This window comes from Electrophorus electricus, chromosome 15 (genome assembly GCF_041902795.1).
Source record: "Electrophorus electricus isolate QZ-2024a chromosome 15, ASM4190279v1, whole genome shotgun sequence".
NCBI lineage: Eukaryota > Metazoa > Chordata > Actinopteri > Gymnotiformes > Gymnotidae > Electrophorus > Electrophorus electricus.
In genome coordinates this window covers 6,876,487-6,893,951 of record NC_137511.1, presented here as the reverse complement: position 1 = coordinate 6,893,951, position 17,465 = coordinate 6,876,487, and the positions used below count along the sequence as shown (strand labels likewise).

Genomic DNA, 17,465 nt, shown 5'->3' with positions numbered 1-17,465 from the left:
AGAAACATTTTTTTCTCTATAAAGTTTACAGCCATAAGACTGAGATTTATACAATTTTTGTGCTTTTTGTCTTTACTTTTTATAATGAATTTCAGATATTCTCCAGATTTCCTGGGTAAATCGGCTTTTCACCTGGGAGCACCCAGGAGCACCATTAAAAACTGTTCCAGATACTTCCCCAGACTTTCTGTGATCAAGCGTTTCAGAGACACATGAGTGATTGGCTTTCCATCCATAATGTTTCCAGACCTCTTGGCTGTCATAGCCTAGCCCTATTTCTATCCTCCAAAAGCACATTTCAATTTTGCAGTCTATTGTTATTGAGTCATTTTGTCTGAACTGACTTAAATTAGCAAATTACTGGTACAGTCTCAATACTGAAGGGCTCAATAACTGTGACAAGGTTTATCAGCTTACATATACTGTTCATGGCAGTATCCTTTGCCTGCTGCTCCACTATGACCTCTCAGATTTAAACTTCTCAAAGTTCTTCAAAACAAAGCAACTCCAAATGACATTCAAGTCATGAACGGAGTTGTCAGCCATTTAAGGATTTTTTTTTTTTAAATGCAGTAAAATCAAATGTTGCTGGGTTAAACTTTACATACTCCTTGTATCTCGGGTCTTTTTATTATTTGGTGTGGATATATATTCATTCTTGATTTGTGCTATAAAACATTGACTATTTTTATAATTTATGGGACAGGATGTTTGTACTGGACCTATAAATGTAAAAATTGGCATGCAAAAAATGGTGTGCATGAATTCTTATAAAAATCCTTGTTTGTTTGACAGGACCTATAGCACTCTTCATGCTATCCAATTATTTTGTAGGCATATGCTTAATGTAACATGGGAGCACAGAGACCTCTCCTTCAACCCTGATGGTTATCTCACAAACCCCTCCATGGTGATCATTGCTTTGGACCGGGAGAGACACTGGGACAAGGTAAAACCATTTGTTCAAAAGAGAGATAGCCTCACATTATCCATAATCTCTGAATGTTGCAACATTAGAAAACAAGTGCACTTTTATCAATAAACAGTAGTGTGCAAAAACAAACAAAAAAGTAAATGCACTTCAAACTCTTATAAGGTTACAGATTTTGGCCTGCTGGGATAAATGTCCTACTGTATACTCTTGCCGCACTGGTATCAGATAATAGGACAATACATCCAGCATCATAAATGGTTGTTGACTGAGCTGCAATGTTCAATTCTCTAATACTCACATATTCTAATGCAGAATGATATTGACATAGATCAGAGCTCTATGCATATTACCATGATTGAGATTTGCTGTATACCATTAAATATGGTTTTCAGGATCATAAATGTTAGAACCTCTTGAATTAGTCTCATAAATGCTGTGTCTTTCCATTTTCATTTTATATCCCTAAATCCAACTGCTTCCATGGAATTACTGAAACTCACAGTCTAGTCTCTGTTTTATGGGCTATTAATTTAATAGCTAATGCATATCTTACCCTTTGTCATCGAAAACTCAAACATGTTAACACTTAATAGCATTCTGGATGTCTTTCAAAGATTATTTCAAGGGCACAAAATACAGCAAACACAGACGCACACACAATGCCCACTACAGGAATTCTCAAACCTACTCAGAAACAAATCATTTGTCACTTTCAGCAACAGCAGATGATGCAATTATAGTTTGCTCTCTAAAACAATCCCCTTGCCCTCACTTAGTCAGACCCTCATGGCTATGATGCCTTCTGATGGAGCCATGTGGAGAGAACCTGGCAGTGTGCTAACAGCACCTCACTGCAAGACCAGATGTGGATATAAATAGGGGGGAAAAAAAAAAGCTGTGGTCAGTCAGAGCCTCCTTGAGGTGGTTGAGGGGATAAAATAATGGGAATGAGCAGGATGTCATCCCGAGGCCACACAGACATACTAAAAATGCTTTACAGGTCAGCAGCGGTAGGATATTACAAAGAAAAAGTCACATCTTTCACCTCCAACCTCCACCACTACCTGTGGGACATAACATCTCATCTCTGTTGTCCCCACAGTGTAGCCTCCCTTGGTTCCCATTGACACTCACAGTGCCATGTCTCTCCCGCATGCTGCTGGGGCCCTGCTCTCATTAGCTGAATGATTCAATGCTGCATAACAACTGATATGTTAGAAATTGCTTTTTTTCTGTAGTGCCTTGATCGTTCACACTTTGACTGGCAACTAAATGTACTGTCCACTCCACGGATCAGCAGGTAAATGATGAAAATAGTAGAACTGACACCACAGTTTGATGCAAAAAGAATTACATTTACTTTGTATCAAGGAATACGTTAGAGACTGACTTGTTACTTGAACTGACATGCATTACCTGCATGTTGGTTAAACTGAAAGCTTGAACATGCTGCTGCTCTGATGCTTCTGAAACACTTGGACGGATGATATTGAGACACCCCTCCTTGAAGAAGGAGCCCAACAACATTTCTTCCTGAGCGTAAATAGCATATTATTTTTTATTCACAGCTTTCTTGTGATATTCAGTTAGATTCTTTTTATTCTATCCATCACTTTTACTGCAGAAATGCATGTTTCAGGCTCTATCACAAACTCTCCCAAATGGCATGAATAAAAGATTACATTACTCCACAGCTACATCATGACCCTGGAGTCATCCTGTGAGTAAGAGCTATAATACTGCTCAATTTAAAGCACATCTGTCTACTTCATTAGAATATTTGTATGGAACAAGAATCTTCTAGTGTCTGATACTTGGGATAGCCATCCACCTGGTAGTAATTATTTACAGTTCAAATGACACAACTACCATTATTATGCTGCAGGCCTGTCTCATTACCCACACCTGAAAGCCAAAAGATTGGATCTGTTTGCACTGCCGATGTTTATGAATGATAGCTGAATAAATCCCTACTGTTGAGGCTTATCATGGTTGCTAGTCTGTGCTGCTAATACCAGACACAAACATGGATTACAATGATAGGGACTATCGCCGGCCGGAACAAATTTTCCTCTGCTGCATTTAAATCAGGTGTACAATGCCAGACACATAATTGGTTGAACTGTTTTTTCTTTTTCTATTCATTGTACAGAGAATGCTTACATTATGAGATTATTATAGCTGCTAGACAATCAGGCACAAAATCCTAGATACCATAATCTAAGTTTATAAATAAAGTTTATACACCAAGTTTAAGTTGAATCCTTGAGGCAGTAATTGGATATGGCATGTACACTGAAATACATTGTGTTGTCTATTGGAATCCAGGAATTCCGATGTTAAGCCATTTGTTCAGTTATTAAAACAAACAATGAACAAACAAATGAAAAAGCCAACAAATCCTGCATGGTGCTCTGGCCCCTCCAGTCCCAGGGGACCTAGAGCACCGGCTGTGACAGAGGGAGCCCTGGGAAGCTTGTGTAAATGCTGTAGTGTAGCAGTCTCCCAAGGGAGGCTAAAGCTGGTGTGAACCAGCTGTTTGCTCTCTTGATAATGGGGCTTTTCTCTGTCTCTCTTCCAGCTCGGTACATACGATCCAAAAGGAAACCCTCAGCTTCACATCAGTTTACAGCCTTCTGACTAGTTAGGGTCACCTAACATCCTCCTTGAGAGAAATTCCGCAGGCTAGTGAGATTTATTTCAGGAAAGAAACATCCTCAAGTTCAGTGACAATTTAGCATCCTGAATGCGAGTAACATGATAAGACTTTCGTGACTTTTTATAGCACACTGTACCTGACAGAATGGCACTATTAAATTGAATCACATTGAAGAGCAAATGATATATTCGGTGTGGAACTAATGTACACTACATCCAGGGCCAGTTCACTGCCATTCACCTAAAGAATTTTGTCGTTTCATTTGTCAGATCTTGTCTATATTTCAAAATAACTTCCTATTTTATCTCTAAACATAAAGCATCTAATTCTCTCAATGTCTATCCAGGTAGGGAGCTATGAGGCAGGGATTCTGCACATGCGCTACCCAGTTTGGCCACGCTATGGCAGCTTCCTGGAGCCCGTGTCTGATAACCGTCATCTCACCGTGGCTACGCTGGAGGAGCGGCCCTTCGTCATTGTGGAAAGCGTTGATGCCTCCACGGGCACATGTGTGCGCAACACCGTGCCCTGTCGCCGACAGGCCAACAGGACAGAAGCGTAAGCCATTTTTAGTCCCCTTATAGGTCACTGTATGACTCATAGTGGCTTTGAAAGTAATTCTAGCACCAGGGACCAGCCGATGTGACCACTTTATGAAAACAGTTCCTCAAGTACAGAATGGGGTGGTTTAAAATATATATGCTCTTTATTGAGGATTAGTTTCTGCAACAAAAATAAATTTGCCTTGCAAGACACCAGATGCACCAGATGCAGGTTTAGTAGATAGTAGTGATCCTGAAAATGTTATGGCTCTTGTTTGGCTACGTAGATTATGTGCAAAAGATAGCTAGGAACGACTAGAGTGGACTCTAAATGTGGCATTTCTATCTGGATTCTGTGGATATTCTCTGATTTTAAAAAGTTGTTGGTGAATGCATATTCAGAAGACAACACTGAATGTAACATGTTTGATACAAATAATGCCACTTCCAATTAACTGGGCTTTTTATGTGTTGTGCTGTCAGCCATGAAAGGTATGAAGCAAATGAAGTTCATGTGACAATGAAAATGATTAATTATAAGGAGTGACTAGTTCACTGGAGAGTCTGTGCCTACTGCAGCTAAAGTATTTACATTTCTTTTACAGTAATGTACCTGACACTATATGCAATAGTGTGGAAGTAAAAAATTATTGTGATTATGTATTATTTTAGAAAATATCATTTAAAATAGAAATGAGATTAAATATTCTGTATTACCTGAGGCTTTCTATAACCGACTTCTCAAAATCAGCTCTCAGGTGATTTTCAACAATAAGACCTCATCTGCATTTACTAATTGGATTCAAAACCTAAACAGAGACTCATTGAATTGAAGACTTAAGTTTACCCAGGGCTTATTATTGTTAAGGATTATCTTGCTACCGTGCAAGCATTATTTCAGGTTGAGCAACCTGCCCTGAGCTGTACAATTAAAAACTGGCACAGCCATTAGTTTCAGTCACAGCTCATAAAGAAGTCCCCTGCTACCAGCATATTTCCATGAACTCCATGAACACGGAAATAGTGATGTTGGGAAAGTCGCTTGCCCCCATGGGAAACAAGCATGGACTGGGTGAGCAGAGCGGAGGAAGCATGCGGTGTGTGAGAAGAACCTCTGGGCCTCAGGGGAGAGATGACATGCTCATTATGAAAGCACACTGAGGGGAGAGCATGTAAATAAATCAGAGAGTGGAGTAATCACCCCTCAGGGAAGACAGGATGGCTGAAAGGGGCAGGAAGATCAATAACAGTAATGATGACGTTATTGCCGCAGGCAGTCACACACCTCCATGCTAATTGATGCTGCTGTGAGGTAAGTTTTGGAATCTCTCAGCTAAAGTTTTAATTGAAACCGAGGTTTTGATAGTCTTTTGGCAGACTGGAAACATTGCTGTTAATGTATTTACATTGTACATTATTTGGCAGACACTATTATCCAGAGTGAATTACATATTTATCAGTATGACAGTACATGTGCTCCCTGGGAATTGAACCCATGACCTTTGTGTTATTAGCACCATGCTCTACAATATTTACAATATTTGTTAACCAGACATTTTATTTTACCCATATTTATTATGTGATACATATGGAGGCAAATTCAGATCATTGATGTCTGCTTTGCCAAGTATATGCAGGCTGTGTGTGTGTATTATTTCACACACGCCCTTGACTGATTAAACAACTCAGCCACAATTCACAGCTCACTTAACCCAAAAGCTGGAGCACTCCATACAGGTGGTGAGACTGGGGGGCAGGGGACAAGCTTGTTTATGTTCTGTCTGGGCTGCTTGCACACAGAGACTCTCATCTTTCCAAACACTCCATTTATGTCTCTTTGTTGTGGACGCTGCCCAAGCCTCACATGCACCCTGGCCTCCTCTCCCCCCCCCCCCCCCCCAGCTCATTAAGCAGGGGTTCTAGGGAAGGTTAGAGCGGATGCATCATCGTTGCTCCACGGGTTTCTATGATGCATGCTCCCTTGACATAATAGCTAAATGGAAGCCCATCACTGGGTTTAGATGTGTTCTTAGAAACATTTGCTGTGAAGACTTGCAGGCAAAAGAAAGAAGCCAGGGTCTAGATTTTGAGTCATTATAAAAGAGGGGGCAATTACCACAAATCATTTCCCCCACGCAATGTTCTATAATTGCTAAGTATGAATGAGTGTAATTCAAAGTACTAGTATGGAAAATATTTAGCAAGTATTATATATTAGAGCAGGTCATCTTTGCGAGAACACAGAAGGGAGACAGGTAAGGGTTCACACAGGACTTTAAATATAGTAGCTGGTTTACTGTCTGCATTTTTTATGTTCTTTCCGTGACTTACTGTCTTTGCACAATGCCAGCTGCTGATCCTATTAAACCAGCACAGATAGTTCTGGCTCTCACAATATTTGCCTATTTACCCTGTTTTTACCCACAAAAATTAAAATATCCGTCAGCTATTTGCAGGTCTTTGATTACGGCTATCCATTTCATTAACTCTAATTTTTAAGGATGGTGAAAACATATGGATTTGATCAAGATTGCAATAGGCAAGAATTTCCCACTCCAGATTAATAAGGCATGGTGAAAGCAGCCAGTGTTTCCCACCTCTGTGTGCAGTGTGCTGGGTCGCTCGGAGCCCTACACCAAGCTGTGCTGCAAGGGCTTCTGCATCGACATTCTCAAGAAGCTTTCACGCACCATCAAGTTCTCCTATGACCTCTACCTGGTCACCAATGGGAAACATGGGAAGCTGGTTCGAGGCACCTGGAATGGCATGATCGGGGAGGTATGAGAGCCTAGATATACACACATAAAATGGCTGTTGAATCCTTGCCAGAATTTAGATGAATTAGTTTTGAAAATATTGAGATTATTGAGATTAAAATCTGTTACCCAAAACTGTGACAACAACCTCAGATGAAGTCTACTCACGCCCCACTTTCTTTCTTTAATGTAATTGTGCTTAAAATGTCTAATTATTTTATGTGAGATAGCTTGTGTCATTAGATGTGTTCATAGTGTTCACATTAGATGTGTTCATAGTGTTCACATTAGATGTGTTCATAGTGTTCACATTAGATGTGTTCACAGAGGGAACTGAATTTAAATGCAATCTTGACATTATTCATCCTGTCATCCCCTGCCGTGTGTAGTGTCACTTGATCTGCTGGTTAAGTGTGTTCCACAGCTGCTGGTGTCTTCGTCATATCTACCACCTGCATCTCCTCACATACTGTGCCACCAGCTTTTAAAGATAGCAGGCATCCATGATTCATAATGTTTTAAATACATCTCGTTCCTTGAGGAGGATCCTGTAATGAACAGAGCTAAATCAGGATTACATAACATTTTGAGGTTGTCAGGTGTTTCCTTCTTGGGGACCGTTTCTAGCAATGCTGACTACATGTGTAATGCAGATTCTGGGTGGTAAAATCTTGCTAATACAGACCTAATGTTTGTTCCATAAACAATTCATGCACTTGTGAAGAATCTGTAACCAGATGAGAAAAAAAGTCTTCAACTAATTATCATGTTAATAATTCTTTCCTATTGTCCGCAGGTCTTCTACAAGCGTGCGGATATGGCCATTGGCTCACTGACAATTAATGAGGAGCGTTCAGAGATCATCGACTTTTCAGTGCCATTTGTGGAGACTGGGATTAGTGTCATGGTGGCCAGGAGCAATGGCACTGTCTCTCCATCTGCATTTCTAGGTGGGGAAACTCTCAGCAGTTACACAGACTTAGAAGCAGTGCCAAACATTTCTAATGGAAGTTTTGATCAGTGTGCAGTTACATTAAAGAATAAATTAGCACTAACCTAAATAAATCAAAACACCAAAAAAAAGCATACTTTCAGGGCCCTTGAAAATTGCTCTTTGAGATAAAAAAAACTTTTTGTTGGTACTATACTTTATATCTCATCTGTTATTTCAAGTGTTCATGCTGTCACATTGTATTATTATCGAAGTGTATATCCATCTCTCCTTTCAGAACCTTACAGTCCAGCAGTATGGGTCATGATGTTTGTTATGTGCCTAACTGTGGTGGCCGTCACGGTGTTTGTGTTTGAGTACTTCAGTCCCATTGGGTACAACCGTAGCCTAGTCAGTGCCAAAGGTGAGTGTGGATTCTTCAGATAGGCCAGTCTAACCAGTTTATATACTGAGATGACAGGGTAGATATTTGTCTCCTGCACCAAAAATAAACCTTTTTAAATTTAATTAATGATTGTCAATTTCCTCATTATACTTTGATTGATTGTTTGGCCTGGCAGTCCTTGATAAGGAAATAAATCATGTTTATAGAGGAAGATTTTACCAGAGTTGCAAATTGGACTTACTGCATTAGACTGATTATTCAGAATATTTGAAGTGTTTATTGACCATTCAGTGAGATGAGGTGTAGAATTTATATTATGTCAAGTCAATTAGCCAGTCTAATCAAGTAGCCATTTTGCTCAAATATCTATACTCCATGAGGCCTCCAGACCCTTCATACTATGGAGGATGACACTAAAAGGACATTTATGTTCTTCTATTACAATTTTGGACATGCGATTTAGTTATACATGTAACTCCAGTTTCCCAGACCCAGAATAAACCTAAGGGTAGATGAAAAGGAATTTCCAATGGTAATTCAGTTTTGTCACTACAGTTTAGTCAAAGACTAATTTTAATTGTATCTGGGAAATCAGCCCATGTGGTTAGCAAAGATCCCACAACCATTTCCCCTCTCTCCACAGCCCCAGGTGGTCCTACCTTTACTATTGGCAAGTCAGTGTGGCTCTTGTGGGGGATCGTCTTCAATAATTCTGTACCTATAGAAAACCCTAAAGGCACAACCAGCAAAATCATGGTCCTAGTGTGGGCTTTCTTTGCTGTTATCTTCCTAGCTAGTTATACTGCCAATTTAGCTGCCTTTATGATCCAAGAGCAGTATATTGACACCGTCTCTGGACTCAGTGACAAAAAGGTAAGAAAACTAGCATTTGCTGAAGAGTCAATGTTCCAGTTTTCCAACTTTCCCTAAAGTTTTATGTTGCATGTTAACATATACTGACACAAACTGATATTTCATGTACAGATAAGTATCTAAGTATAAGTGGTGGCTCAGTGGTTATTTGATTAGTAATCAGAAGCTTGCCAGTTCAAGCCCCACTGTGGGGCCCCTGAGCAAGGCCCTTAACTCTCAGGTGTTAAAAATTTATTCTGTCATAATTGTAAGTTTCGTTGGAAAAAAGGTGTAAGGTAAATGTCATGCTTAGGCATTTTAAATAATTTCTCTTAATATCTGCTTTAAACACTGGTATTTCACAGCTTTATTCTTCATGGTAATTCAGACTGGAAAAATTATATTAGTCACAAAACACCATAAAATTATGCAAAGAGAAAAGAGCAGGACCTCCGGGGAGGGAAGGCAACAGATTCATCACTCACAGATACAAAACGGAATAAGCCCCAGGAGGCGGATTCATAGATTTGGCACCAGTGATGCATAGTTGTATTAGTGCATGTGTCTTTAACAGCCACTGTTTTTTAAAGTAAAACAGGACTGAACGTAAAAATCTCTTCTGGTTCCTCACTTCTCACAGGGATTAGAGATATCTTTGGAAAGAAATACCCAGACCATGCAATGTAGAAGTAGAAATGGAGCAGAAATACTTCCCTTTAGCCTTGTGCCTGTGAAATATATTGTACTGTAGCAAATGTGGGGGAAGATCTGCCAGCAATCCATTCGTTAGAGATATGTGAAAGAAAATATAAAGCCAACAGCAAGTTGCTTGAATGCTACATTAAGGCTCATTTTCTTCACTGGACTTACAAGGTCATGCAAGAGCCCAGGGGAATTTGTTTTATGCCTCCACTATGGTTCCATTCCATCATGTTTCCACTATAAACTAGTGTTGTCATAGTTTGCCAGATTGTCCTGTTCCTCCACTGGCAATATCAAATTCTCTCCTGTGTAGATCAGCCATATTAATAACATACAATAGACTCCAAAAGACAGAGTCCACTACCACGAATTGAAGAATTTTGCACTGGCATAGCTTATTGTGTTGGTAAATATGTTATATTTTGGAGGATATTTTGGTATCTGGTATATTTTGTAATATTTTGCTGGATATCTTGGTTTATGGTATATGTTTGTATATTTTGGGGGATATTTTGTTATCTTGTATGCGGTACATCTGCAATATATATATTTTAATTAAATTTAAAAAAATGTTCTTCACAATTAAAGCACTTACAGTAACAATGATGACACTATTTACCAGGTGTTTGTCCTTAAGTCATTTAAATTAAACATATGGTGCCACATTTTTTATAACGTGTCATACACTTTAAGAAAAAGCATATTAAGATTTCTCAAATGGTAAAAAATAATGAAGTAGTTGTATTCTTAAATATTTTGTATAAGCTGAGTAACAATTTGTAAAAGTTTGTGAAAAATAAATACAGTAACAGTGAGACGCTAAAAACTTGATGAACTCACACGGTCTTTTCTTGCAGTTCCAGAAGCCCCAGGAGCATTACCCACCTTTTCGTTTCGGCACAGTCCCAAACGGCAGCACAGAGAGGAACATTCGCAGCAATTACCCCGACATGCACACCCACATGATCAAATACAACCAGAAAGGAGTGGAAGAGGCGCTCAACAGTCTCAAAACAGGGTTTGTTCTGTGATGGTGAATTAGAACATTCTAAGGCAGCTGGTCATCTTCAATAGCCTACTATAGTATAAAACAAATGGCCAAATGATCATTTGTTTTACATAACTACCCTATGTGTAATTTTGTCACTGTCTTTGCTGCAGGAAGTTGGATGCCTTCATATATGATGCTGCAGTGCTTAATTACATGGCTGGCAAAGACGAGGGCTGCAAGCTGGTGACCATTGGCAGTGGGAAGGTGTTTGCTACTACAGGCTACGGTATCGCACTGCAGAAGGATTCCCGCTGGAAGCGCCCCATAGACCTGGCTCTTCTCCAGTTCCTAGGCGATGGTAAATCACCATCAGGGGACTGAATCTTGTCCACAGTTAATATCCTCTTTTTTGTGGCATGGACACTGTCACAGTCCTCTCCCTCAGTCTCTCTATAACTCCACCAATGGCCTGAAAGTTCATAAAGCTCATGCATTGTGAGGTTTCTCTTTTTAGATTAGTTGGTATAGAGTGTAGTGTTTAGCACTGCTTGAAAGACAAATGTCGTGATACATAGACTCCATGCTTATTGAATGTACTACTGCAGTATGTTCCTTTTCACTGGGTTTGCAAAGTATACAAATGATCATTTTCATATATATTATGAAAAAAAAGTAAGAGGAGGATATGAACTTTCAGTCATGTAATAACATGTTTAATAAGAAAAACTGGCACATCTGGTGTATAACTTGTGAAATGTTTGCTAGAAAATATAATCTACATTGCTTTTTGGCTCTGGTTTTTGCTCTTAAAAGGTGACACACAGAGACTGGAAACTGTGTGGCTATCTGGAATATGCCAGAATGAGAAGAATGAGGTGATGAGTTCCAAGCTGGACATAGACAACATGGCAGGCGTCTTCTACATGCTGCTGGTGGCTATGGGCCTGAGTCTGCTTGTCTTTGCTTGGGAGCATCTCTTATACTGGAAGCTCAGACACTCTATGCACAAATCTGAGCACTTAGACTTCCTCCTGGCCATAAGCAGGGTAGGTTGACACCACACATGTACTGCAATATTACTTCCCCAACCTTTTTACTAACTTTTACTTGGGGGGGTGGGGGTGTATTAACAATGTAAAATACTCATCTGCTATTAAAAGGATTAGCAATTTCATATCCAGATTGATTCTAATTGGAGCCTAAAATAATTGGTGAAATAAAGTATTGCCTTATCAAAGTACACATCAGGTCAGATGACCTTAGGCTGTCCAGCCTGACTGCTACAACATGTTTTGGTAATTGCTTATGTTGTAGGGAGAGTAAAACAACTTTCAATAAAACAAAGGCCTTTTAGTTCTAAAAGAGTGTTGGAATAAGGTGAATTCACAACGTTGGTAGAACCAGTGTGAGTAACATTTTGACTTTCAATAACAAAAAAAACATAGTATTATATATGTGTGTTTGAAATATTTTATTTGACAAAAAAGTATTACTTTTTCCATAACATAAGTTTTAGCCTTGTATATATCTTTGGTGTCTACCTTTTGAGTATGTAAGCAAAATATGGAATGTCATAATGAAAAAAAATAATAATAATAATGAAAAAAAAATCTTTAATTCAAAGAGTTTAAACATACAAATTTGACTTCTCATCCTACAACTTGTAGAGGACAGTTTATATTTTTTTAAATTGTTCTCTGTTATCATAGGCAATATATAACAAATATATATAATAAATATTCTATACATATCCATAGGAAAAAACTGTATATTTTGTCTTTTTCTGTCTCAGGGTATATATAGTTGCTTTAATGGTGTTGAGGATGTGGGAATATCTGGCAACATACAGAATCCTGACATCACAACAAACTATGCCCAGGCCAACATGCTGAAAATGCTGCAGACAGCCAAAGACATTGTCTCCTCAGCGAAGGTGGAGAATTCTCTTGACAATGCCACAAAGACCATTGAGCACTGGAGCCGGCAGGGGGGTAATCTGCCAGCCCGCAACCCACAGGTGACCACCACTGAGATGGTCCCTGGTCACTTGTCCTACATTACAAACCTCACGGAAACCCATTCGGTCCATGGGCAGGGCTCACTGACTCACCCGTTTACACGGCATTATGCAAACATTACCAGCCTGCCACATCCACCTAGCAACAGACTGATAACACGGCCCACTCCACTACGCTACACCCTTCCCTCCAGGTCAGCGAGCATATATAATGGGATGTTTCCCATATCCAGCATCAGCACTCCTCATTTGGCCATGCATGAGCCTCATTCCCAAAAGTCAGCCCACCTGGGCTCCCCCTTCATTCCATATAGAGACCTGCAGGTACCAGACATCTACGCAGAGTACCAGGAGTCCTGCCGCCCCTCTGATGGCTCCAGACGGAAGAAGAGGTCCCGTAGTGCTCTGGTGGAGTCCATGGATCTTAGAGGGATACATGATTATAAAAACCAGACAATATGCCTGGCAGAACTCAGAGCCAGCCACTTTGCCCAAGCGCATGCTCCTTCCCCATCCATAGAAAGCCCCTATCGGCCAGGAGACACTACCTGTAATTCCTGCGTTAAGACCTACGTGGAGCCAGTTCTGGATGACGTACCCCTGATAGGGAAGAGGAAGCTCCATCGCAGGCCCTCCTTCCTCAAGGCCACCTGGGGCCCAGACAGGGTGAGGTTTCCGGATGACAGACCCACTGTCGCAGCTCCCTCCCAAGCTAACCTGCCAGATCTGTTCCCTTACACAGAGATGTGTAGAAGACAGAGAAACAACATGTGTTACCCCTTGCCCATGGACAACATTTATCTTCATCCATTCCGTCGGCACCCTAGAAAAGGCCAGAAGCTGAGGCACTCCCAGTCTACCCGGCTGCCCTCCTACAGGGAGGCAGTATTTCACAATTCAGCAGCTGTGAGGAGAGCCACCAGCCTACTGCACAGACAGTACTCCTACCCAGACCTGCCAGCCTACCAGAGCACGTTGCCATACGGACCAGCCGAACTGTGTAACATCTTCCCCTGCATATGGCACCCAAGTGACACTGTGTATGGGGGATACAGGGCTGCCACACACATGCAAGATAACAATCTACTTCCTATTCCAGCGGGCAGGGTGGTTCACAGGGCCAGCAGCCCAGATGTACCCTTGACATGGGGCAGGATCTCAAGCCTGGAATCTGAGGTTTGAGCATTTCCACACAGCTGTTTGCAGTGCTTTTGATCTCCAAGCTCCATCAATAAACTCATTACAACCAGTTTATACACTCTGCCTTTGATTCTTGCAAAAACAAACCTGGAAACTCACTTTGGGCTTTCTTTGAGTCTATGAAGTGCAATAATTCCAAGATTGTATAAGGGAAATTCTTTCAATTAACATACCTTAATGCATCATTAAAATGGCAAATAAGAAATTTGTGTTATGTCCTGGGTTCAGGAGATAACAAGGAAATTAATAAATTATTATTTGAATGGATTGGTTTGATGGGGTTTCAGGTAATTGCAGTATATAAAGTGTTATTGTTACTGTTCTTCTGAGGTAAATATGGTATTGCTCCATGTAATCCTCTATAATACTGGATTTTATATTTAAAAAAAAAAAGGACTGGATTTTCAGGAGTTTCTCTCTTTCTTTCTCTATCTCTCTCTTCTTCTCTTTTTCTATATGTGAGTTTCTGAATAGAGCAAATTGAATATTAATCTATTATTAGTATCACCAAGTACCTCCAACAATTTAATGTGTCATGAAGGTCTACCAGTGGATCCCATGGAATTTTTGTCATTTCTATAAGGGTATACTGAGAGAGTAGTCTTTATACTACCTTCTATATTCAAATCAACAGCATATTTTAGATATTAGGTATTGTGGTTAAAATAATTTTAAGTGAGGTTGTCTATTATTGCAAATGACATAATATGACAAAATTATCCTTTATATCAATATGTGGGTAGTGCCTACACAGTTCTGTCTATATCCATAACATCAAAGAGTGCACAATACTGTTATATAAAACAGCTATTTTTCATTATAAAGCATTAGTTGATACCAAGTATTACAAGTACTTATCAGTTTCTGTTCATTTGTACTTCTTCAAATTATTTATTTATTTATTTAGTGTGTGTGTGTGTGTGTGTGTGTGTGTGTGTGTGTGTGTGTGTGTGTGTGAAAGAGAGAGAGTAACAGAGAGAGAGAGAGAGAGAGAGAGAGAGAGAGAGAGAGAGAGAGAGAGTGCTACATATAGCCTGCATTTAGCATATTTAATATTGCCACACTGATGTTTCAAATTGCATTTAGTTGTTTCTCAATGTTTTTATGTAATTTCTCATTTGTACTCAAACTGGAAAAATAAAATAATGATGATAATTCAAATGAGTTCTGTATTGGCATAATACCACTATCAATACGTCATATCAGTGGATCACCAAAACAACTGGTGAAGATGGGTCAGTGAACACATATGTTCTGTTGACTGGTGCACTGAACTCCACATTCCCACTGTCTTTAAATGCTAGAACAGAAGAGAGAGATAGAAGAGTAAGAAAAGGAATATGCCGAATAAAAAAGAGAGAGCTCCATCCTGACCCCAGACTTCACATAACAGAATCAATTTGACACAGAATAAGAGCCTTCAGCTATGACATATGAATGTATCTGTTCTGAGGGGGATTTTGAAGCTGTCATGAATATCTCATTAATAAAGGTCTGTAAAATGATTATGCAAAGTGTGGGGAATGTTACCAAAAAGTGTCCTTTACCCCTGGATCTCATTATGTCGAATGTCTCCACCACAGAGTATTTCAACAAAGCCCAAGGTGACCTGAATTGAGGTAATTATGCAGTGAGGGTTTTGTTATCTCCAGAAAAGGAGCTCTCTTCCCAGGCAGCAAATGAAGAATATTTGAGAATCTGAACATTAAGAAACTTAGATTTTCCCATTATGGGCTTTGCTTTGTTATTGCTGCATCACAGATGACAGCGCAATAACAATGAAGCTTACCACCACTCCCTCCATTCATTGATAGGTTTATTTACTGGAGAACAACTGTACTTTTCTCATAAATCATCTTCAGTACTACAGCTTCATACCTTTTCTGCAGAAAGGCACACGTTTTTTGGGTTTTTTTTGAAGACACATAAGGAAGGAAAGGGCTGAAGAAAGCCAACTTAAACCTTACAAGTCTACCTGCAATGTTTCTTGGAACCATACTGTTGAGAGATTTTACACATTCAGTGCATGTATATGAAATAATCAAGGGAGGTTGATAATTGGCCAAAAACAAAAGAAGCACAATATATTAAACACCAAAGGTAACTATGGAGATAAATGATTTGCATTTAAAAGTCAAATGGGGGGTTGTCCGCAGGTTTCATATGCAATGAACATGCCATGCAACCATGTTATCTTCAAAACATTAATTCACATGTTCGTTTCAAGATTCAGAATCATTTAATTGATTTGTCCCCTATAAAACAGCCTAAGGCTTCAAATTCTTTTGTGGTGATAGCAATAACATCATAATGAGACTATGCTGTCACAACACAGCCAGTGCTCATTATATTGTACATCATCTTTGCCCTTGATCCAGCCAGCAAGTGACAGTGAAAGGTAAGATGACATCCCAGCAAGAGATTTACGATCTCAGCCATACAGCTTCAATGCTGATCTGAATGCATAACATTAATACACACACACGTGCACAAATGCTAAAAGTACTTTCTTTTACATGGTAGCATGTATTCTCTTCACATTTCTTTCAGGAAACCATTAACTCAGATGTACATTTTCCCATATGCTGCTGATCACTTTCAGCCTTGGACTCTGTTGTGTGAGCTAGAGAGGAAGAGGCAGAGAAGAGGCTACCAACTGTACAAAGCTTTAGCTGTGACTAATTACCCTGGCAAAGAAATTACTACAATTTTATTATACAAGAGGAAAATAATTGTGTCTTTAATGATATTAACAACCTTTGTGCAAATGGAACAGATCACATGCTTGGAGATTTCACCTTTTAAACAACTATTTGTGTTTTGTGTATGTAGGTTTATTTGTTTACTGTTAGTTAGGATTCATTCACATTTCATTCATTTATGCGACCAATCATGTTACAACACTTTGTGGTTATATGTAATGATAGACAATGTACATCACAATGGGATTATAATATCCTATGAAAACAGAGTCATTTAAAGGAGCTCAGGATGTTACATTAAAAGCTCCACGAGTAACAACATTTTGCTAAAAGTGATATGAAGAGGCTTTTATCATGAATACATGATAAAACAGGTGGCAGGCCTTGCATGGCTGTGCAATACTGTTCTGAGTTGTTCTTGGTCTACTAAAATATTTGAGTTGTGTATTTAAAATAAATAAAGAACAGTTGGCTGATGTTAACATTCAACAGAAATAGAAGCACACCATGTGGCATTCCTTTAATGACACCAGTAATATGTGCAGCTACAGGGACAATTCTGGTGCACTGTTATAAAAAAAGTCTGAGAGGGAGCAGCTCATGAGTAACTTAATTTGAGTGTAACTTAATTTGAGTGTAACTTAATTTGAGTGTACAATGGCTTTAAATGTATCGCCTTCAGTGCTATGCCTGCAGACCTGGAGGCATACAGATATCCACTGATGAGATGCACCCTGTCTTGTGTTATTGCTTAATTATCTGCCATAGCTAAT

General features: G+C 39.5%; 1 protein-coding gene across 1 annotated transcript in view; it reads left to right on the top strand.

Moving 5' to 3' along the window:
- Positions 1-15,118, top strand: part of grin2cb (glutamate receptor, ionotropic, N-methyl D-aspartate 2Cb) — a 36,847-nt gene extending 21,729 nt beyond the window's left edge. Inside the window, exons 4-13 of the mRNA XM_027013328.3 lie at positions 835-949; positions 3,940-4,151; positions 6,745-6,913; positions 7,688-7,841; positions 8,121-8,246; positions 8,872-9,101; positions 10,640-10,800; positions 10,944-11,131; positions 11,587-11,819; positions 12,566-15,118. Coding sequence (XP_026869129.3) covers positions 835-949; positions 3,940-4,151; positions 6,745-6,913; positions 7,688-7,841; positions 8,121-8,246; positions 8,872-9,101; positions 10,640-10,800; positions 10,944-11,131; positions 11,587-11,819; positions 12,566-13,972 — 2,995 coding nt within the window. The 3' untranslated portion in view covers positions 13,973-15,118. The remainder of the gene's footprint in view (positions 1-834; positions 950-3,939; positions 4,152-6,744; positions 6,914-7,687; positions 7,842-8,120; positions 8,247-8,871; positions 9,102-10,639; positions 10,801-10,943; positions 11,132-11,586; positions 11,820-12,565) is intronic.
- Positions 15,119-17,465: the final 2,347 nt, after the last annotated feature.